Consider the following 24,602-nt stretch of genomic DNA (forward strand, 5'->3'; position numbering starts at 1 on the left):
TGGTGCACCTGTTTCTAATTTAAGGTATTTGAAGTCGTGATAAATGTAGGGGTGTACTTACTTTTTCCACATGCGAAATTTGCATTTATGTTTATTTAAATTATACAATGGACTACAAAATGTAAATGTTTCATGATATTTGTTATATTATATCACCTTTATCTATCAATATTGTTGAAATGAAAATCAAATAGCTGTATGTTGAAATATGTTGAAAAAGACAAAAATTTACATGGGGTGTACTTACTTTTTCACGTGACTGTAGTTCTGTATACAGTCGTTGCTCTTATCCTCACTAATGATGTTGTTGTTTAAAATTTGCTTGTATTTCTTCAACTCGCACCCCATTAGAAGGACAACTTTATGGTCTTGTTTCTAAACTTGTACATTGGTCTGAGACCCAATATCTAATCCATTTGATTGTATAATTAGAAATAACTACACACAATCTCGAAGTTTGTTACGTCCTGGATCCATTTTAAAAATCTCTTTATTATGGGGCTTGTTTTCACGTGCTTTTTGTATTGCTGACCTTTGTAGGGAAAGACTTACATTTGTCTAACTCTGCTGATATTGATCCAGACGAATATATTACTCTTCCCTTGGTTACATTTAACTTCCTGCATATCAGTTTGTCTCATTTTGCTTATCTCATTGAATCTGCACACAGGCCAAGATTCTGATGAGGATGTGAAGTTTTTATCAAACAGCTCCATTAACTGGCGAGACCTTGCCAATGAGGTCATGACCTTTTTCAACAATGCCAAACACAATACAAGCACAATTAAAAGGTAAGTGCACAGGTGTAAATCAGCATACGTTAGGCTTGTTTTTTTGTGCAACGAACAAGCTTCCCTATTGGTGTACAAGTGAGAGGCATCATTGTCTGAGACATTTCTCTGAATGATACAAGCTTTAAAATCCTCCTTTTACGGCATAGCCCATATGACAATGCCATCTGGAACAGCGTTTATCTGTCCATCCGGTGTATGTATGTCCCTTCCGCCGACAATTTGAGGATTTATTCCCTTTAAAATTAGTTTTCTCTGCAACTGTTGGTCCGATTGACACAAAATTATCACCATCGGAGTGCTCAACAACAACAACAACAACAACAACAATCATTTTAAGGCCATTTTCCCTGCTAAAGCGGGGGTTAGCCTTGCGGTCCCCATGACAATCTTCTCCATTTTGCCCTATTTTCTGCATCTCCCCTTCTTTAACCCCCTTGCCCACATTTCTTCTTCCACCATCTTTAGCCAAGTCTTTCTCGGTCTTTCCCGTCCTCTACTTCCTTCTACATTCATTTCCATCACTCTTCTCAACCAGTCCTTCCTCAACACATGACCAAACCATCTCAACCTGTTCCTCTTCACAGCATCAATCACAGGCTCTATTCCCATCATCTTTCGCAATTCATCATTTGTCTTCCTCTCTCTCAACGATACTCCACACATCCACCGAACCATTCGCATTTCCACCCTTTCCAGCCTTCGTTGCTGCTCTACATTCATGACCCATGTCTCGCTCCCATAAATCATAACACGTCTCACACATGCAGCATACACCTTTCCCTTCAGCTTCAACGACACTCCCCTCTTCGTCAGCACGCCACTCAGTTCCCGAAACAAACCTGATAAAAGCTCCTCCTATATAATTTTTTGATGATAATTATGATGTCATATATCACGTGGTTTGAGCGCCATCTTGGAAAAATCGAAAAGCTTTGCACCTCGATAATCACCAAAACCGCTCCATGGGAAAAAATTGAAAGGTGGCTCATTGTAAAGCACTCCCCATGGGGAATCACATATGTTAATGATAATGTCATAGGTGCCTTCGTTATGACATCATAAATCGACAAGTAGAACGTTTGATCCGATCAGTATGAAATTCCTTGAGTATATTGTAGTGATAAATTGGTGGAGAAATTTTTTTTTGATGACTTCATCGGTCGCGTGGTTCGGCAGCCATATTTTTATGGCATAGCCCGTAGGGCAATGCCATCTGGAACAGTGTTTGTTTGTCCATCTGGTGTATGGATGTATGTCCCTCACAAATGTCCACCAATCAGAGCTGAGGATCTGGTCACATGACAGGAGGACAGCAGATCCAAGCCCGGCTACGCCATTGTTAGACTATCAGTCTTGTTGTTTTTAAATGACTCAGCCTCATGCCATCATTGTGATGCATTATTTGGCTTAACTCTGATCTGATAACTGTTAACCTGATAATAGTTTGTGCATTGTGAAATAAATGTGATTCAAAAATATGGATTTTTCTTCAGGTTTTGGTGGAAACTCCATATGGTTGCAAACTAAACCCATGTGCCTCATGTGTGTGATGTCCCACAGGGCCATGCTAATATCACTGCAAGTACACGACCACTTCGGCTCAGGTGCCTCTGCCAAGAGTCTCTGGAATGGAGTGTTTTGTAACGAGAGGGCTTTGCTGCACCACCTCAGGCTGAACAATGACTCATGCTATTCATCTGCCTTAGCTATAGCAAGGAACTTCGTGGAATATCTTCACGTCGGAAAAGATGCAGAGCCACTCGCCACTCAAGTTGTCGTGATGCTGATCGAACACCTACGGCTGCGGACTGAGGACAGTTTATTTGCCTGCCCTCCGAAAGAGCAGAGGAGTCAGTCTGCCTTTCGTAACATAATGCTGAGCCATGAGTGGAAAATTCTCTTTCAGAGCAAGAACAGTAGTAACATGATGATTAGCAATGTTGTAACTGCCATAAATCAGGCAACTTATGAGTTGTGGACCCAAGGATTGCTGGACGAAAAAGTCAATGCTTACCTGGACATGGTACAGGGGCTCATCCGTGTGAACAATCCTGTGCAGCTTCTCAAAGGATTACGCCGGATATTGGGCCGGTGGCAAACCGTTGATGGAAAAGAACCGAGCAAGAATAATTCGGCGAATATTCTGCAAGCCCTTCTTGCGATAATGGAGCTTGCAAATGAAGAAAATTTGGCACATGGACAATTGTTAACAACACTGAACCTGTTTTTGGAGAAAAATCCTTTGGATTTAAATATTTCGCAAAGTTCGGAATATTCGCTTTCCCAGGTTGTTGACATGTTTGAAAATCCATCTTCGCTCATGTATTCATGGCCGTTAGTGATAAACCGAAACCTGGTTCGAAACCTCTCCACCGAATTGATGATGCACATGCAAGAAGACCCCAATGCAAAGAAGTACTTCCCATTACTTGCCAATTTGATGGTGGCATCAAACCAACTTAAAAAGGTGAAAAACCCTGAAAAGATTATCCCTTCCATGATGGATATTCTTGAAAGACTGAGTGGTGGAAACATGATGAAAAATGACAACTCAACAACGCGGCTCGGCTGTGCATTGGAAGGAGAGGCCCAGCAAACTGCCTTGTTGTTGTTACAAATGCTTCATAAACTTTTGCCAAAAAATGTTTCTGGACATTTTATGAACGAAATCATGACAACGCTGTGTATTGCAGATTATTATAATCAATTTCGATCGAATGCAACCCTTCCTTTTGATGTCCAGTTTTGCAACGGAATGTCCCGTTTTGAGGACAATTTGGTGGGTTTTCTCCAGAACCTATCAAGTGAAGGGATGGACGAACTCGTTTCTGCAGCGCAAGCAGTGAATGAACTGCTATCTGGCAATATGTGGTTTGAGGAATACATCCAAAGGGTTCCCTCGTTCATTGCTAATTTGACCAGCATTATGAGGCCAAATCAGAATATTTCTGCAGTGACTGCATCTGTCTACTCTCAACTTCTCAAAATCATGGAAGACGTAGCTACATCGAACAAAACCCTACGAGAAAATTACGAGGCACTCGCAGAGGTGAACGATACAATCCGTTTCTTCAAAGGAATTTTCAATAAGAACTTTCATGGTTCATTGTGTAAAGCCCTTGAAAATGCAATGTTGTTGAAGGCTTCCCTGGATAAGCTGCAACATCCATTAGCTCTGAAGGACTCATTTCCAAACTTGAGGGACTTGGTGAAAGTCTTTTCTCATCTTGCAGCGGAAACTGACACAGATGAGAGTGTAAAAGGCCTTTCCAATGACATCATAGCTCTTTTGAATATGTGGTACTTGACGTTGAATGAATCGAGCTCAATGAATCCAAGCAGACAACTACAATTTCTGGGGAACTTCACAGAGTATGTTTATGAAGACGTCGACAGTCTTTTGTCCCTGCACAAAAACTTGATGGCCTTGCTTACTGCACTCCATGAGACAGCTGCCAATGCGGGAAGTGCATCGCCTTCGACCCCTTTCGAACACATCTTGCGAGATACTCTGGCCATCATCAACAACTTTACTGATTCGACATCTCTGGAGGAAATCCTGTTTCAGACAAATGCTTTGGAGTTAACATTGGAGACGAAGAAGAAACTGAAGTTATCAAAAGAACAAATCGAACTTTATGTCGATAATATGGAACGCATACTTTCACTACCATCAGGAACTGCGCTCGATTGGGATACCATTCTCATAATGCTGAAAAAGATATTTCCTGCCAATAGTGAAAACCTAAAGGCAACCTTACCTTTGAACATCATGGTAAATCATCTGAAAGAAGTATGGGAAAGCTCAGGAGATCCATCAACTTTCACCAAGCTCATTGCCACTGTTGTTAGGATGGTGGAAGATGATAAGTTTTCATTGGATAGGGTAACAACTTCCCTTGTTCAAATGATGCAGGTATATCTGGCCAAAAATCCTGAAGGTTTTAACTATCAGCTGAAGAATGAATCGTCAGCAAACGCGGAAGGTGTGGACAATTTGAGTGCTCTGATAGAAGTCATCCAGGCCATGGTGCGGCCTTTTGGCCTGAAAAGGGATGACAAAGAAAGCAAGGAATATCTCACCAATTTTACCAAGCTGGTTAAAACCCTGATTATCCAGGTCCGCAACGATAGCAGTGAACATTTGCCTTGTTCAGCAATGTCTTTTGTTTTACTCGCACTGAATGATGCTTTGATAATCCCAACTGATCCCAATGCTCTACTGATAGCTGCTGGATGCAATGAAACTAGTATTTCTGATGAGGGTATGGTGAATTGTTCCCTGCCTCAAAACAACACCACCTTATGTTCCGCTGTTTTAACAGCAGTGGTCTTTAACAACTATTCCGCATATTTTAGTTTTCCCCAGGAGGTTCTTCTCAACCAGAAAAATCCAAGCACTCTAGATGTGTTAGTGTGTTACATAAAACGTCTTCAGGTACAAACAGAAACCCTCGTGAAATTGAGTGAGATTTTCAAAATTCCAAGAAAAGCGATGTCAAAAGTATCCTCCAAGATGGCTGGGCTGTTAGAAGTGCTTCAAACCCACCAGAGTTATAATTGTTTTGGACAAAACGACTCAACAACGTCCGCACTCTTAACGGCTCTTTATTCAAACCATTCTTCCAAACACCTAAATCATGAGATTTATCCACATGGAAGTATAACGGAAAGGCACATGATTGAAGCGAGGATGCTTGCTGGTCTCTCTCAAAAGGTGCTTCAGAGCAATGTGTGGCAGCACCTAATGCACCTCGGCAATCTGTCTGATCGGGCCTTCATTTCAGCAGCAGTGGACACAATTATCATCGAAATGCAAACTTTGGACCTGTTAGACAAAGACACTCACCATTTTCTCAAGATCATTCATTCTATCTTTGCTTCTAACAACACGAACCAACTGATGCTTAATCTGAGAGGTCTACTGGACCTTTTCGATGGTGTGCGGGACGACAGCAGAGGTACGGACATCCTCCACACCTTGCTGAATGCAACTTCATTACCGAATGGGATTGAGTCTTACACACCGATAATGCTTCATGTCCTTCAGCTCCTTCAGCACAACGTAACTTATGACGAAGCTTTGCTGTTTGTGGAAGTTGCCGAGATGCTGAAAAATGCCACTTCTAACGTCATGGCCCACAAAAGTCAAAGTGATGAACTGTCAGCATTCCGCAATATTTTGCAGACGGTCACAAACACATCAAACTTGTCGGAGGAAATGTACAATTTGGGCAAACTTTCAAAATGGATGAAGACATTTGTAAATATTGTTGACGAGTTCCCAGAAGCCTTCAAGTATGATGCCTCGTACTTGGACAAAATTTACGAAATCATGAGAATGACCCATACCAGGGTAAAATTCCTAAATTCAAACTTTCCCTCATCCTTCTTACCATTCAGTGTAGTCTTTGGTGAGCAGTTTTTTACGCTCTTGAAAACTCATGGAATGAATTTGTCAGCCTTTGCTTTGAGTGAAATTGTTGAAGACGTGAAAGTGTTAAAAGATTTGGAATCGCACGATGCGTGGGACATTTCCATGCTGTGGACATTGCTCAACCTCTCTGAAACGCTGATGCAACCGCAATTTATTGCTGATGAAAACATTCATGCAGCATTGAACGACAAGGTGTTGGAACTTCTACACACCTACCTGCTGGAAACAAACAGACGATCCAGGGAAGACTTGAATAGCAACTGCTCCTCACTAAGCATAATTCGACAAATGATTTCAGGAAATATGTCACATAAACAATCGTCATCAATGATACTGCTGCAGTCATCATGTGATGGTGTTTTTGAGGCATTGCAGAATGTTAGTAACTGTTCGAGCCCCGGGGCCGACCCCGTTTTTTGCACGGCCTCACTAGCCTTAGACATGCTGAAGATATTGCACAAGATGTCTTTTGGCAATTCACTGACATATGGGAGACCGACATTCCTGAACCTCCCTGAAATGTTGGCTTGCTATTTACAAGGCCTCCACCACAGCACAAATAACCTCTTGAGAATTGCTCAAATAGTGGGTCTGCCAAGTCCAGTGTTGTTCAATGTTAGCCTGATGTTAAAACAGCTATCCGCCATTTCCAAAAGTGTCAACAAGAGTGTTTGCTTCAGGGAATCTGATCCTCTTGCGAATGCTAGAATGGACATGGTGACTTTCCTGTTAAATGCGTCAACCGAATATAAGGTCAGAATAAATGAAGAGTTCAACCTTATGAAAACTGCAATACACCTTTTCCAGAAGATGAGGCAAAATGGCCTGCTCAGAAACAACACACAGTTTGGGAGTCAAGTGGGTTTGCTCGAGCAGATGATAGACTTGCTACAAATCAGCTCAAAATCTGAGGCTGTACAAGGAAACATCTTGAATATTACTTTAGAGATTGCTTCATCACTCGTTGCTGCAGAAAAGATGCTGGGCGATGAATTGCAAAATCAGCTTCAAGCCGTGCTCCAGTATATAAACCAAATAATTACGGCGCAAAACCCTTGGATTGCTCACAGTGAATTGTTTTACATAAATGCTCCGCAGGACTCAAACAAAATGAGTGTACACCCAGGAGTTGAAAGGATGGCACAAGAGGTAATCAAAACTTCCAATGTCCTGACTCAGTATGTGAATGGCTCATCCAGTGGGAGATATGTGGATGAAATTCTGGTGTGGCTTGAAAAGTTGCAAGGCGCGATTGATCGAGCTCCAGAAAATTTCCCCAACTTGATTTTATCGGCAAGGAAAGTCTCGCGGCTCTTCTCGATGCTCACGCGCGATGCGAACGATTCTGTTCTCGTGCAACGCCTCGCAACACTGGCCGACACGTTTTATAATGGGACCGTAGAGAATGTCACAAAAGCCATTGATGAATTGGAAAATGTGATTTCCGGCTTATTGCTGATCGATGCCCTGGAAAGAGATGGAAACTTCAGCAGGATGATGGAGGTCTTAGACATTCTGTCGTCGACTTCGCAAAGCTTGCTCGAACAAAGTAATTTCAGCGTCTCCGAAGCAGGGTCAAATCAAAACATCAGTGAACTGTTGCGAGTTTTTGAAACCAGGAATCTGAGTTTGGAAACTATGTCGAAAGGCATTATTCAATTGCTCAGCATCATTTACGACTTTGATAAAATGGATGTGAAAAGTGGCTTTGACTTATTGAGAACCATTTCCGAGCAGAATCCAGCACTGGAAATGATCTCTCCTTTGATTAATAAAGTGGAAAATCTTATGATGATGGTTAGTGAATCTCAGGAAAATGACACAGCGGCCTTCCAAGCTCGAATAACGTAAGGATCTTTTTCTTAATCTGAGTATAATTGAAATTTTGAATTTTTTATTGGAGTAATACAAGTTGACTTGTACGCATGTAATTCCATTTCCTTTATCTATTTTTTTTTCAGGGAAATGGAACTTTGCAACAAGCTCGATGAAGCATGGACGATGCACAATGTTTTTCCAGATACTCATAGTCTCCACATCATGCTTCAATCAGGTCTTGTATTCATCAAAGCTTGACCGATTAAGATTGGAAGGAATGAAATGGACATGAGATTTAAAACAATTTAATTCCTTCAATAGATTTCTTTCATATAGTAGACAAGATCATATCATGGCTGAACAGTAACTCCATGGAATGATTCTTTTAACTATTGTATGTCTAATGTGCATAACCGATAGTGTCAACTGACTCATAATTTTGGTTCCAGTACCGGAGATGATGGAAAGCGGTTGTCAGGTGATGAGATGCAAGGATTCCTCGAGGACACCCAGCATATTGCGCCTTATTGCATCCACACTTAGCCTGGGGATCAACAGCATCCAGGTAATAAATTGCCAACAGGCATACTGGATCGTACAACAGCATCCAGGTGTACGGCCATCCTAATAGAATGTTAGACAATTAAATTATTTATTTTGCAGTTTCACAAAATGTCTTGTGGTCCTACAGAAAATCAGGCCCGTGCAATCCTGGATGAATGTTAGCTGTATGGAGATGTTTGGAGCCACTGGGAGTATGAGGAACATGACAGCAAAGCTCGGTCTGAGCATGTGGCTCAACAACGGTTCCACCTGTCATTGCCAGACAATGAGCACCTCCCATATCTCACCAATACTGGATGGGTGAGTGAAGGGGACAAATAAGTTGTGTCTGCCTGTCTGTCTGCATGATTATACAAATAATTACTCGGATATTTGATTTATACCCTTGCCAGAGGGTATTGCATTTGGGTGTATTTGTAAGTTTTTTTTGTCTGTTTGTCTGTCTGTCTGTCCACACATAATGTGCGAACAAAGTCCAGAAACACCACCAGTATTACACGTTATCTTTTTTCATCCGAATATCTCTATAAATGATGTACAACTACAATGCGAGTACACTTATAAAGTACGTACTATTACAATGTTAGCACATCTATAAAGTACGTACTATTACAATGCTAGGATGTCAAAAATATAGGATGTACTATTAATAATTATATGTCTGAGTGCATCTGTAAAGTACATACTCTTAGAACGTGCATACGTCTAGAAAGTACGGAATATGACTACGTCTATAAAATACATACGATTACAATGTGAATCTATACACTAAAACCAAAAAGATCTGTTTGTCCTCTACATGAGCATAACCTTAGATCGTCAATGCATTGTCTACACACCACACAAACACACCACACAACCGCTCACAAACACCACACAAAACAACCACAACCACACAACAGCTCACAAAGCAGCATTGGACAAACACCAAACAAGTCAAGAGGGAGAATTGTTTTGCGATCCATGTCCCCTACCAAGTTTAAGTACAATATGATAAAGGGTAAGGGGAAAATCTGGAACATTTCACACCAGTAAACACATCACTTTATTTCGGCGGTGTGGAATGCCACGTTCAGTGCCAAAAATAATAAAAACAAATAACCCCATGTGCATGCATGAAGCAAAGCATGTGTACGGCGTATGTGCATATATAATACATCGTGGCTGTATACCTGGGATCGTTCCCATTGCACTGGGCCATAGACTAATACCCAGGCTTAAGGCCTAAAGCCTGCCTATCTGTGCTGCTTCATTTGGGATGGAGTCAAGTCAGCTGTCCAGCCAATGGATGTAAAGCAGTAGAGTGGTGTCAGGACAGCTGAAAACTGACCCATGTACAGTGCTTTCAGAAAGTATGAACACTTCTTGTTATTCTCCACATTTGTTGTGTTACAGCCTGAATTTAAAATGGATTAAATTGAGATTTTTGTCACTTATCTAAACATAATACCCCATAACGTCAAAGTGACATTTTATTGTTAGATATTTTTCATGAAATAATTAAAAATTAAAAGCTGAAATGTCTTGAGTCAACAAGTTTGGTATTTTCTAAGTTCAAAAAGGCCATAAATCCGTGAAAAATTGGTGAAACGCCCCGAAACTCAAACTTGTACTGCAACTTATCACAATAAAGCTTCAGTTGAAAATGTTAAAAGCTATGAAAAAAGTGCAGAAAATCCCAGGTGGGACGGACGGATGGCCGGACAGACAGAGGGAGAGCAAACCTGGAGTCCCCTCTGGGTAGGGGACTAATAAACCACACAAAACAAGTCCTGGCAAGACTCTGCAATCTCTGACTACTGTTTTTAGTTACCCTCACCAGAGGATTGAGTTTTGAGTTTGAGTCAGTTTGTTACTTGGCAAAAAAAATACTTTTTTGACAAGTATGTTGATCACTTCGGTTTGTGTGTGTTTGTTTGTCTGTCCACTCACTTATACATCCCTATGGGTCACAATTTTAAACCGATCCTCACAAAACTTCACCAAATAGTAGAGTTCGTGGTCCGACAAAATCATATATATTTTTAAGGTCGAAAGGTCAACATAGGCCAAAGGTCAACAACCTTTTCAAATTTCAAAAATCCTCAATTTTCATCCAATTGACTTGAAATTTGAATAGGATTTTCATGTGAGCAAACTGAATTCAAGCACAAACTATTTTTGAGATTAACGTAAGCCAAAAGCTCAACATAGGCCAAATTTCGAACATTGCCAATTTTCATCCGATTAACTTAACATTTGAAGACGATTTGCATATCAGGTCACTGAATTCAACCACCAATTATTTTTGAGGCCAAAAGGATGCTCTACTGAGTGCCATTCTACTTTGCTCTCTTTTGCCAAGTGTCATTCTATGGGTGATTTTTCATTTGTGTGTTTGTCTGTACGCTCACTTATACAGTCACGTGAAAAAGTAAGTACACCCCATGTAAAGTTTTGACTTTTTCAACATATTTCAACATACAGCTATTTCATCTTCATTTCAACAGTATTGATAGATAAAGGTGATATAATATAACAAATATCATGAAACATTTACATTTTATAGTCCATTGTATAATTTAAATAAACATAAATGCAAATTTCACATGTGGAAAAAGTAAGTACACCCCTACATTTATCACTCCTTCAAATACCTAAAATTAGAATCAGGTGCACCAGCTCAGGTGCAAATGATTAGAACATCGTGAGAGATGATCTTGGAGGACACTGTCTTATTTAAACCTCAGACATTTAGTTTGGTTTGCTCTTTGTTGTTGAAGTGTGCAGCGTCACCATTCCTAGATCAAAAGAGCTCTCTGAGGCCTTCAGAAAGAAGGTTATAGATGCCTACGAGTCTGGGAAGGGATTTAAAAAGATCTCCAAACAATTTGAAATCAATCATTCGACTGTCTGGAAGATCATCTACAAGTGAGAAGATTCCAAACAACTGCCAACTTGCTCAGGCCAGGCCGCCCCAACAAGTTCAGCCCGAGAGCAGACCGCAAGATGCTGAAAGAAGTCTCTAAGAACCCCAGAATTTCATCACGGGACCTACAAGTAGCTCTTGCCACTGTTGATGTCAAAGTGCACGAGCCTACCATGAGAAAGAGGCTGCACAAATTTGATCTACATGGGAGGTGTGCCAGGAGGAAACCTTTGCTGTCCAGAAAGAACATCAGGGCAAGACTAATGTTTGTCAATGGACACCTAGGCAACGACCAGCACTTCTGGAACAATGTGCTCTGGACAGATGAGTCAAAGGTAGAGCTATTTGGCCACAGTACCAGAAGACATGTTTGGCAAAAACCAAAGACACCATTTGACCACAAGAACCTGATACCAACTGTAAAGAATGGTGGTGGAAATATTATGGTTTGGGGCAGCTTTGCTGCAGCAGGGCCTGGGCAGCTCACCATCATAGAATCCACTATGAATTCTTTATTGTACCAGAGGGTGCTTGAGGATAATGTGAGGCCATCTGTCGGAAAGTTGAAGCTCAACCGAAGGTGGACCTTGCAACATGACAATGACCCTAAACATACCAGTAAATCCACCAAGGAATGGCTGAAAAGAAAGAAATGGAGGGTTCTGGAATGGCCAAGTCAAAGCCCGGATCTAAATCCCATCGAGATGTAGGGGGGGGATTTGAAACGAGCTGTGCATGCAAGAAACCCCTCAAACATTGCACAGCTGAAAGAATTCTGCATGGAGGAGTGGGCAAAAATTTCTCAGTCAATGTCAAAGACTGGTAGACAGTTATAAGAAACGCCTACTTGAGGTTGTTTCTGCCAAAGGGGGCAGTACCACCTATTAGAGCCAAGGGTGTACTTACTTTTTCCACATGCGAAATTTGCATTTATGTTTATTTAAATCATACAATGGACTACAAAATGTAAATGTTTCATGATATTTGTTATATTATATCACCTTTATCTATCAATATTGTTGAAATGAAGATCAAATAGCTGTATGTTCAAATATGTTTAAAAAAGTCAAAACTTAAATGGGGTGTACTTACTTTTTCACCTGACTGTACTTGCCTACAGGTCAAATTTTATACCGATCTTTACAAAACTTCACCAAAACGTAGAGTTGGTGGTCCGACACAATCCTATTTATTTTTTAGTTTAAAAGGTCCAAAGATCAACATACGCCAAAGGTCAACCACTTTTCTTCAAATTTCTAAAATCCTCAATTTTCATCCGATTGACTTGAAATTTGAAGAGGATTTGCCTATGTGGACACTGAATTCAACCACCAACTATTTTGAGGTCAACATAGGCCAAAAGTTCAACATAGTCCAAGTTTCTAAAATCTCAATTTTCATCCGATCAACTTGAAATTTGAAGACGATTCTGGATACTAAGTCCAACCACCAACTATTTTTGAGATCATAGGTCAACAACTTATTTTATAGATTTCGCAAGTATCGTGCTTTGCATGACATATTTCTTGTTTGTTTGTCTATTTGTCCGCACAGAATAAATGTGATTTTCTCTACCACTTTTGGTCCAATTGACCGAAAATTTTGCAATTTGTAATTTATGACGTAAATTTATGATGTAACCTATGTAATTTTTTAATGATTATTATGACGTTACAGGTCACGTGGTACGGGCACCATCTTGGAAAACCCGAAAAACTTTGCACCCCTATATCTCCAAAAGTGCTGCAGAGAAAAAATTGAGACATGGCTCGTTGTAAAGAACTCTCGATGTGGAAAACATAGGTTACTGATGATGTCATAGGTGCCTCCATTATGACGTCATAATTCGACAAGTACAAAACGTCATCCGATGAAGATGAAATGTATTGAGCTTCATCTCGGGATAAATTGGTGGAGAAATTTTTTATGACGTCATTGGTCACGTGGTTCGTCCGCCATATTTGTTTTAACACAAAAGCCTTAAAATCAACTAAAAACACGTCCTGGTGAGGGTCTGCAATCTCTGATTGCTCTTTCTTGTTATACTTGTGAACTACTTTCTTAGCAACTACTTTCTTAGCAACAATGCTTTTAATCAATGAAGGTGAAAGTTTTAACCATCACTTAACTAAACCCTTGGTTAACTTTATGACTCCTTAATCTGGTCTATTATTTTAAGAGTGCGCGCCTCTAAATTGGGCCGTTGCCGGATTTTGTCACAGGTTGTGACCACAGAGCGGTTATTCTTGTTATTCAACAAAACACCATGAGAGAACCTGTGTTGGCCTCAAAATGTGAACAATAATCAACTTCAACTGTTTATATCATGTTCCTAATGACTTTCTGCTGTTTTATTTTAGAATGCTGGCAATCCTGAAGTCTTTCCTTCCATCAGATGTCCACAAGGAGGTTACTGTAGCACTGTCTGCACTCAAGGGTGTGTGTACAACTGACTTGGTCTGCCTTGTTGTGGATTTATAATCCATAATACTCATACATTGTACATTTACCCCCACTTTTACCCATTATTTTACCCTTTTCTTGAAATTGTATGTTAATTATGATTAACCTTTGGGTTTACTTCAAAGAGTGTTTCACGGAATCTTGGAATCCCTGTAATGAGCTACATTTAAGTGCAGTGGTATTCAAGCTCTTTGTCATGCTGATGTTTCGGGAAGTTTAGAGATATAGGGGCTCAGAACAAAGAAATATGATCGAAGAATATATTCTGAAACTAGAAGGGCACTCGGTAGAGCGCATACCTCCGCCAGGCTGAACAGTTCATGTTTTGTATCCACTGATCTGCCGGATCTGGATTCTGACCTGAATCAAAATCTAATTGGATTGTTCTTGTCACAAAACCAACTCATTCACCAAGTTTTATCATAAGTTATCCACAACTTTTTGAAATACGAGTATCATCTGATTTATCGTTCTTGGTCCTATCACTCAATTGGGAAGAATCACTTGAGATTTAAAAATTCCCTGATCCATATTCCAAAATTCTCTGATCACCAAAATGGAATCGATTCTTCCGTGTCACACACCCAACCTGTCCACCAAGTTTTGTCGGAATCCGTCCACAATCTTTTGAGATATCATTCTGTATACCGGTTTTAGCCCCATCTCTCATTGGTGAACAATCACTTTAAATGTTCAAGTATCCGGATCTGGCTGGATTCGAATCTTCACTAAAATTTAAATATTTCATCCTTGTCACACACACAAACCTCTCCACCAAATTTTGTCCGAATCCATCCACAACCTTTTGAAATATTTTGTCCACAGACAAACAAACACATAGACAAGCAGACAGGGGGTGAAAACATAACTTCCATACACCTTCGGTGGCGGAGGTAAAAAGGTGCATTAGGGTGAGAATGAGGATAAGAGTTATACGTAAGGTTGTGGTAGTGGTGGTGGTTGTTGTTTTAGTTGCTGTCGTCATCGTCGCCACCACCTAGGTGTTACATCGTTGCAAAGCCCATGGACCTAAGGTCTCCGGCAACGTCAAGCGGTTGTTCCCAGAGTTATTTTGTGGAAGTTAATGCGAGCAGGTGTGGTATGTGGAGTGGTGTCTCATTTTAGGCAGAGTGGATCTTCAGGAAGGTGGATCCTGTCAATGGTATTGGAGAGATGGGTGTGGATCACAGCACAATGTGGAGAGATGCACTCTGAGAGAGAGACAGAGACAGAGACAGAGAGAGATCATTGTGTCAGTGTGTTGTGTAGATCAGGCTGTTGTTTGGTGGGCGAGCATTGGATTGAGGAGATAGCTGATTGTGGTGTGTTTTTGAATCGTCGTCATTTTTGGGGAGGAAGAGAGTTGTTGAACATGTAAGAGTAGTGGTGATTTGTGGAATCTTTTCTGAATCTCTGAGTTGGTGGTGGTTTAACATGGAGTTGCAGGGATATATGCTTCCAATATTAACTGTGTATCTCACATGTCGAAGTGCTCTTGGATTGTAAGTATCTTTAATTGAGTGTGTGAGGGTGTTTGGATATTCGTACACTTTGTACATCCTGTTTGTGATCGTGAGAAACTTGTTTTTGATTAGTGGTGTCGGATGTTGGTGATGCCCAATAGTTTATGGGAGTGTGAATGAAGTTGTCTCTTTCAGTTGTCCAAAACGTGTGTGTGTGTGTGTGTGTGTGTGTGTGTGTGTGTGTGTGTGTGTGTGTGTGTGTGTGTGTGTGTGTGTGTGTGTGTGTGTGTGTGTGTGTGTGTGTGTGTATACAGTCACATGAAAAAGTAAGTACACCCCATGTAAAGTTTTGACTTTTTAAAACATATTTCAACATACAGCTATTTGATCTTCATTTCAACAATATTGAAAGATAAAGGTGATATAATATAACAAATATCATGAAACATTTACATTTTGTAGTCCATTGTATAATTTAAATAAACATAAATGCAAATTTCGCATGTGGAAAAAGTAAGTACACCCTTGGCTCTAATAGGTGGTATTGCCCCCTTTGGCAGAAACAACCTCAAGTAGGCGTTTCTTATAACTGTCTACCAGTCTCTGACATCGACTGGGAGAAATTTTTGCCCACTCCTCCATGCAGAATTCTTTCAGCTGTGCGATGTTTGAGGGGTTTCTTGCGTGCACAGCTCGTTTCAAATCCCCCCACAACATCTCAATGGGATTTAGATCCGGGCTTTGACTTGGCCATTCTAGAACCCTCCATTTCTTTCTTTTCAGCCATTCCTTGGTGGATTTACTGGTATGTTTAGGGTCATTGTCATGTTGCAAGGTCCACCTTCGGTTGAGCTTCAACTTTCCGACAGATGGCCTCACATTATCCTCAAGCACCCTCTGGTACAATGAAGAATTCATCGTGGATTCTATGATGGTGAGCTGCCCAGGCCCTGATGCAGCAAAGCTGCCCCAAACCATAATATTTCCACCACCATGCTTTACAGTTTTTTTTTTTTTTTGTTTTTTTTTCTATACTGAATCGAGGCTCGTGAAAGAGCTAACATTTATTTCACAAACAAATCAACCAGACAAACAAAATATATAAAAAGAGGGAGCGGACGACAAGCTGGGGAGAGAAGGGGAAGCACACAAACACAACATTTGAGAGCAGGGAGATGTGTGGGAGGGAGAAGGCTTGGGGGGAGGAGGCGTGGGAAGGGGGCGGGTGGGGGGGGGGGGGGTGGGTGAAGTATAAAACACAAGGACACCAAGGACTTCCAGGACAGAAGTTGGTATTTCAAAAAAGTGGATTTGGGGTGAAATTAGCAGGGGTAGAAAAGATCAAGGTTTTGGATGGGGGAAGATAAGAGATGGTGGTGAACAGCTGTTTTAAAGACCTGGAGGGTGGAGTAGGATTGAAGAGAGTGAGGGAGTTTGTTCCAGAGGTGGGAGAAAAGAGGAATGAAGGAGTGAAGGTGAGCAGAGAGTCTTGATTTTGGCAGTTTAACCATAAGAGGGTTGCAGGCAGATCTTGTGCGACCTGTAGGAATATTTGGGGGACAGAGCCCAGAGAGAGCTGGGGGGACAAGGCCAGAGAGGAGTCGGTAGAAGATGGAAAGACCACCAACCTGCCTGCGGTGAGTGAGTGAAAGGCCCTTGGACTTAGCTTCATCGCGGGAGATTCCAATGATTCTGAACGCTTTGGTTTCAACAGCGTGAAGACGAGCTAGGTGTGAGGCATTAGCACCAGCCCAGAGGGGAGACCAGTACTCCATTGAGCTGCGGATGAAAGCCTTGTATGTGGTGAGGAGCTCAGGTGTGCCAAGGAAGGACTTCGCACGATGGAGGATGCCCAGTCGGCGACTGGCTTTGGAGGCCAGATTTGAAATGTGGTTTTCCCAGGAAAGATCATGGCAGATAGTGAGACCCAAAAGATTGAGTGACAGAACTTCTTGGAGAGGATTATTCAGAAAGTGGATGGGAGGGTTGTCCAATCGGTCTTTTCGGAGAGACATCGTAAGAGTGTGAGATTTGTCAGGATTGAAAGACATGTTCCACTTGTTTGCCCAGTCTGTGATTTTGTCCAGGTCTGCAGAGAGTGAGTAGGCTGCAGACTGCCGATCTGAGGGATGAGGATTGGAGCGACAGAGAGTAGAGTCATCAGCAAAGAGATAGAGAGGATTTTCAAGAGAGTCAGAGAGATCATTGATGAAGACCAGAAAAAGCACAGAGCCCAGAACACTGCCTTGGGGAACTCCAGCCTGAACAGGAAGGGGAGATGAGAGAAACCCATTCAGGGCCACACGTTGACTATGACTAGAGAGGAAATCTGCCAGCCATGCGTGGAGATTCCATGGATACAAAAGGAGGAGAGTTTGGTGAGCAGAGCAGGGTGCCAGACCGGGTCGAAGGCACATGATATGTCAAGGGAGACAGCTCTAATTTCCTGTTTGGCATTGAGGACCTCCATCCATTGTTGAGAAAGCAGAAGCAGCATGTCCAGAGTAGAGTGACCAGGTCTGAAACCAAATTGATGATCAGAGATCAAGCCATTGGAGAAGAGGAAAGATTTCATATCTGAAGCAATGATGGATTCCATGACTTTACTGATAATTGGGAGAAGGCTGATTGGTCTGTAGTTCCTAGGATCTCTTTTTGCACCTTTTTTGTGCAAAGCGGTGATGGTGGCTGATTTCCAAGCAGATGGCAGATGACCTTGAGCAAAAGAGAGGGTGAAGAGAACAGAGAGAGGGAGTGAAAGAGCGGAAGGACAGGATTTTAGGACCCGTGGGCTGATGCCGTCAGGTCCAGTTGCAGAATCAGAGTCGAGGGTTGACAGAAACTTTTCCACCTTCTCAGGAGGAAAGGACACAGAATCCAGGAGCAGCTGGGTACGACTGGGTATGGTGGGTACAGAGAGGGATGGGTTTGGGACACAAGATTTAGAGGCAAACACAGAGTTGAGGAAATCCGCTTTTTCACGTGCGGAGTCAGCCGTGTAGCCGTTTGAGGTGAGGGAGGGGGTGGAGTGGGAACAAACACCAGAAACAGATTTGACCAGACACCACCAGGATTTGGAAGAGAGACAGATAAGAGAGCTCGGTCTTGAGAACGGAGAGATATTGTTTCCTGGCTCTCCTGAGGGTGGACACACACTTGTTTCGGGCTTTGTGAAAGGAAATGAGATTTACTTCCGTTGGATTTGCTTTCCAGGAGACGAAAGCAAGTTGTTTCTGGGCAACAGCCTCACCACAAGATTCCGTGTACCATGGACGGGAGGAAGGGTATGACAACTGAAGACGAGATGGGATAAATCTGTGCATGAGAGAGAGCAATTTACTTTGGAAGAATTCCCAGGATGAGTTGATGTCAGAGGCGGTAGAGATGGGAGACCAGTCCAGATGATTGATGGCTGCTTGAAGACTGTGCCAGTTGGCCTGAGTGAAATGCCAGACTCGTCGATGCTGAGGAGGCTCTCTGAGAATGGTCAGAGAGATGATGAATGGTCAGTTGGTATCAGGTTCTTGTGGTCAAATGCTGTCTTTCGTTTTCGCCAAACATGTCTTCTGGTACTGTGGCCAAATAGCTCTACATTTGACTCATCTGTCCAGAGCACATTGTTCCAGCAGTACTGGTCTTTGACGAGGTGTTCATTGGCAAACTTTAGTCTTGCCCTGATGTTCTTTCTGGACAGCAAAGGTTTCCTCCTGGCACACCTCCCATGCAGATGAAATTTGTGCAGCCTCTTTCTTATGATAGACTTATGCACTTTGACATCAACAGTGGCAAGAGCTACCTGTAGGTCCCGTGATGACATTCTGGGGTTCTTAGAGACTTCTTTCAGCATATTGCGGTCTGCTCTCGGGCTGAACTTGCTGGGGTGGCCTGGCCTGAACAAGTTGGCATTTGTTTGGAATCTTCTCCACTTGTAGATGATCTTCCGGACAGTCGAATGATTGATTTCAAATTGTTTGGAGATCTTTTTATATCCCTTCCCAGACTCGTAGGCATCTATAACATTCTTTCTGAAGGCCTCAGAGAGCTCTTTTGATCTAGGCATGGTGACGCTGCACACTTCAACAACAAAGAGCAAAGCAAACTAAATGTTTGAGGTTTAAATAAGACAGGTTCCTCCAAGATCCTCTCTAACAATGTTCTAATCATTTGCACCTGAGCTGGTGCACCTGATTCTAATTTTAGGTATTTGAAGTAGTGATAAATGTAGGGGTGTACTTTCTTTTTCCACATGCGAAATTTGCATTTATGTTTATTTAAATTATACAATGGACTACAAAATGTAAATGTTTCATGATATTTGTTATATTATATCACCTTCATCTATCAATATTGTTGAAATGAAGATCAAATAGCTGTATGTTGAAATATGTTGAAAAAGTCAAAGCTTTACATGGGGTGTACTTACTTTTTCACGTGACTGTATATATCAACTGAACATCAAAATAAACTTATCACTTTCATATTTAGAAATGTGCAGCTTTACAATCACGTTTCTTCAATTGTATTGGCTGATTATGTAACGGTAACTTCACTTAAATCACCTGGTTGATCAACAATGGCATGCTTGAGTGATTCTGTGTAGGGATCTTACCCTTTAAATAATGACCCTCAAAATGAAATCCTTCAGTTCTCGTGGTTAGACATTAATTTACTGCTGTCTATAGTCACTCTAGGTCTAGAGGCTTCTGACAGGGAAAACAACAAGAAAATTCAGATGCCACAAAATTCTGATTCAGATGCCACATTTAAGGGCAATTGTGATGCTCGAGGCTGGTGTAATCCAGCGAACAACTGCCAAACGTCTTTGTTGCTCACAGCCTGCAATTTCCAACCTGGCCAGACATTACGGTGAAACTGGAACTGTGAATGATGGTCCACGAAAAGGAAGACCACGGGTAACCACCCCAAACCAAGACCGCTGGATTGTGCTGCAGCATCTTCGTGATAGTTTCCGGCCTGCGACGCAAACAGCTGCAGTGACAAAAGGTCGCCACAACAACCGCATCAGTGTCTCTACTGTGCGGAGGCGCTTGAGAAGTCGGGGCCTGGTGGCAAGACGTCCTTGCAGAGGTCCAGTGTTGAATGCAGTGCATCGGCGGAACAGACTAAGATGGTGTCTGCAGCATCGCCGCTGGACACAACAACATTGGAGTGCAGTTTTGTTCAGCGATGAGTCCAAATTTTTCCTCCATGCTGCTGATGACCGTCAACGGGTGTGGCGCAGAGGTGGGGAAAGGTATGCATCATGCTGTATTTGCCAGAGCAATCGTTGGGGAGGACCCAGTGTGATGGTATGGGCCGGCATTTCCACCCATTTCAGGACACCTCTGGTCGTCATCGATGGCAATCTCACGAGTCAGCGTTATGTCAATTAAGTTTTGAGACCTCATCGGCCGCCATTTCTCCAGGCTCATCCTGACATTGCAGTTTTCCAGCAGGACAACGCTCGACCCCGTGCTACTCGCCTGACCACCAACTTCCTCCAGGAACAGGGTGTTGAAGTGATGCCTTGGATGCCTTATTCCCCTGATCTCAATCCCATTGAGCATTTATGGGATGAGCTTGGTCGACGTCTTGCATCGAGGAGATAAATGGCTGTCAATCGGAAATGCTCATTCAAAGCTTGCAGGAGGAGTGGGACAGACTTCCCCAGGACTGCATCAGATGACTGGTACAGAACATGCGTTGGAGGTGTGCAGCCTCTATCACAGCTCAGGGAGGACACACACGATATTGAGGACTGCTGTCATTCTGTCCTTGACTGTTAGGAGTGCTGTGTCCATTCCTGTGTCATTTTGTTTTGACTGTATTCAGGTGCGTGCCTTTGTGTTGCAGTGCTGTGACTTTTGTTGCACCACCCCTTGTGATGTTCCTGCTTTTTGCTTTTTTGTGATTGAGGCAACCTCTTGTTTATTGACATGTGTTTAGTAAACATAGCTGAACTTTACCTCTGTGTTCAAATATTTTTCATTTTTGCGTGGAGGATTTCAATTTCAATGAGTGTCCTTCTAAAGATTTGATAAGTTTCTTTGGATGTTAAGTTTATATATATATATATATATATATAAATAAGATAAGTTTCTTTTGATGCTTTTGCTGAAATCGTTTAAATTCTTTTTTTCCCTCATCAATCTACACTCAATACCCCATAATGACAAAGAGAAAACAGGATTTTAGAAAGTTTTACAAATTTATTAAAAAGAAAAAACTGAAATATCACATTGACATACGTATTCAGACCCTTAACTCAGTACTTAGTTGAAGCACCTTTGGCAGCGATTACAGCCTCGAGTCTTCTTGGGTATGACGCGACAAGCTTTGCACACCTGGATTTGGGGATTTTCGGCCATTCTTCTCTGCAAATCCTCTCAAGCTCCATCAGGTTGGATGGGGACCGTCGGTGGACAGCCATTTTCAGGTCTCTCCAGAGATGTTCGATTGGGTTCAAGTCAGGGCTCTGGCTGGGCCACTCAAGGACCTTCACAGAGTTGTCCCTAAGCCACTCCTGCGTTGTCTTGGCTGTGGGCTTGGGGTCATTGTCCTGTTGGAAGGTGAACCTTCGGCCCAGTCTGACATCCTGAGCACTCTGTTTAAGGTTTTCATTAAGGATATCTCTGTACTTTGCTCCGTTCATTGTTCCCTCAACCCTGACCAGTCCCCCAGTCGCTGCTGCTGAAAAACACCCCCACAGCATGATGCTCCCACCACCATGCTTCACCGTTGGGATGGTATTGGGCAGGTGATGACCAGTGCCTGGTTTCCTCCCGACATGACGCTTAGAATTGAGGCCAAACAGTTCAATCTCGGTTTCATCAGACCACAGAATCTTGTTTCTCACAGTCTGAGAGTCCTTTAGGTGCTTTTTTTGCAAACACCAAGCGGGTGTTCATGTGTCTTTCACTGAGGAGAGGCTTCCCTCTGGCCACTCTGCCATAAAGCCCAGATCGGTGGAGTGTTGCACTGATGGTTGTCCTTCTGGAAGTTTCTCCCATCTCCACACAGGATCTCTGGAGCTCAGCCAGAGTGACTATCGGGTTCTTGGTCACCTCTCTTACCAAGGCCATTCTCCCCCGATTGCTGTTTGGCCGGGCGGCCGGGTCTACGAAGAGTTATGGTTGTTCCAAACTTCCTCAATTTAAGAATTATGGAGGCCACTGTGCTCTTGGGAACCTTCAATGCAGAAGATTTTTTTTTGTGGGCTTCCCCAGATCTGTGCCTCGACAGAATCCTGCCTCTGAGCTCTGCAGGCAGTTCCTTCCACCTCATGGCTTGGTTTTTGCTCTGATATGCATTGTCAGCTGTGAGACCTTATATAGACAGGTGTGTGCCTTTCCAAATCATGTCCAATCAATTGAATTTACCACCGGTGGACTCCAATCAAGGTGTAGAAACATCTCAAAGATGATCAAGAGAAATGGGAGGCACCTGAGATAAATTTCAAGTGTCATAGCAAAGGGTCTGAATACTTATGTAAATGTGATATTTCAGTTTTTTCTTTTTAATAAATTTGTAAAACTTTCTAAAATCCTGTTTTCTCTTTGTCATTATGTGGTATTGAGTGTAGATTGATGAGGGAAAAAATGAATTTGAACGATTACAGCAGAAGGCTGCAACATAACAAAATGTGAAAAAAGAGAAGGGGTCTGAATACTTTCTGAATGCGCTGTAGCTTTGGCATTGATGTTTATGACGTGTTGAGTGAATGATATGTGTGTATCGAAAGTGAAGCTAAGGATTATTGGGTATTTGTCTATCAGGAGGGATTGGTTGAATACAGTAATGTGAGGATGCAAGTTGGATTTACCTGGGATAAGGAGAGTTATTGTGGATTTTGAAGGTCATGCTTTCATTTGGTTTGGGTGAGCCAATCTTCCAGAATCTGTATATATATATATTGCAGAAGTGAGTTGGCGGCCTGTTGTGTTTTGTAATGTTGTCTATAGCTATCTTGAGGTTATCTGCATAGGAGAGGAATGTTGTGGGGAGTATTTGTCCGCATCTTGGCATCCACATTTGAAATGAGCACTGCTGTCTGTTTTGTTGATGAAAATATGGCGAGGTACAATGTCAACGGCTTTGTTGATGTGTATTGCAATGAGAACTGTAGAGGGGTGGAGGGGAGGGATGGAGGTTTGTGATTAAAGCCATGCAGAATTCTTTGTTTTTGTGTAGAGAGGAGGGTGGTGGTGATGGAAACCATTTTGGGAGGTGGGGGGCTGTGCGGATTGAAGTCATTGAGGATTAATCTTTCCAAGATCTTGGATTGTGCACAAAGGAGGAAAACAGTGTGTATAGGCCGGGTTATTTGAGGGTATTTTATTGTGTCCAAGAGTAATTGTATGTTTGAGTGAGATTGTTGATGGCTCGGGATGGATCCCAGATGTTTGAGATGTAAGTTGGATATTACATCTGGTGCTGTGGCTTTAGAATTTGTTTTTGGATCCTTGAACGTTAGTAATTGTTCTCCAGAATTTTATACTGCTTGTGTTATTATAGTCCATTTGATTTATAGACTTTTCCAAATTTTATTGCTTTTGATTGTTTATGAGGTGTTTGTGATATTATTGTTGAGTATTTTGATGTTATCTATGTCGGCTGTTGATTGGGAGTTTATTGAGTTACTATTGAGTATTATATTATTATTGATATATATAATAATAATATATTATTATTATTATTATAATAATAATATATTAATAATAATAATATAATAATAATAATAATAATAATAATAAATAAATTAATAATAATAATAATAATTAATTTATAATAATAATAATAATATTAATATATTAATAATAATAATAATAATAATATATTATATTATATTATTATTATTATTATTATTAATAATATTATTATATTATTATATTATTATATTATTGAGTTATTATGAGTTGAGTTATGAGTTTCATTGTTTATTCAGTTAGTTAATTTTTGGAGTTGAAATTGGGCTTGAAGTTTTTATGTTTCCACAGGGAATATGTTTATTACCTCCGCCACCAAAGGTCAACGGAGGTTATGTTTTCACACCTAGCTGTCTGTTTGTCTGTGAGCAGGATATCTCAAAAAGATATAGATGGATTCGGACGAAATTCAGTGGACAGGTTGGGTGTGACAGAATTTTGGGACAAGGA

At 41.6% G+C, this 24,602-nt stretch overlaps 1 protein-coding gene across 1 annotated transcript in view; it reads left to right on the forward strand.

The window, feature by feature from the left end:
* Nucleotides 1-24,602, forward strand: part of LOC137429501 (uncharacterized) — a 278,822-nt gene that overhangs the window by 101,994 nt on the left and 152,226 nt on the right. The window contains exons 17-22 of the mRNA XM_078781105.1: nt 671-791; nt 2,355-8,078; nt 8,193-8,284; nt 8,499-8,614; nt 8,741-8,913; nt 13,882-13,958. Of these exons, the coding sequence (XP_078637231.1) occupies nt 671-791; nt 2,355-8,078; nt 8,193-8,284; nt 8,499-8,614; nt 8,741-8,913; nt 13,882-13,958 (6,303 nt within the window). The remainder of the gene's footprint in view (nt 1-670; nt 792-2,354; nt 8,079-8,192; nt 8,285-8,498; nt 8,615-8,740; nt 8,914-13,881; nt 13,959-24,602) is intronic.

This window comes from Myxine glutinosa, chromosome 6 (assembly GCF_964187855.1).
Source record: "Myxine glutinosa chromosome 6, kmMyxGlut1.1, whole genome shotgun sequence".
Lineage (NCBI taxonomy): Eukaryota > Metazoa > Chordata > Myxini > Myxiniformes > Myxinidae > Myxine > Myxine glutinosa.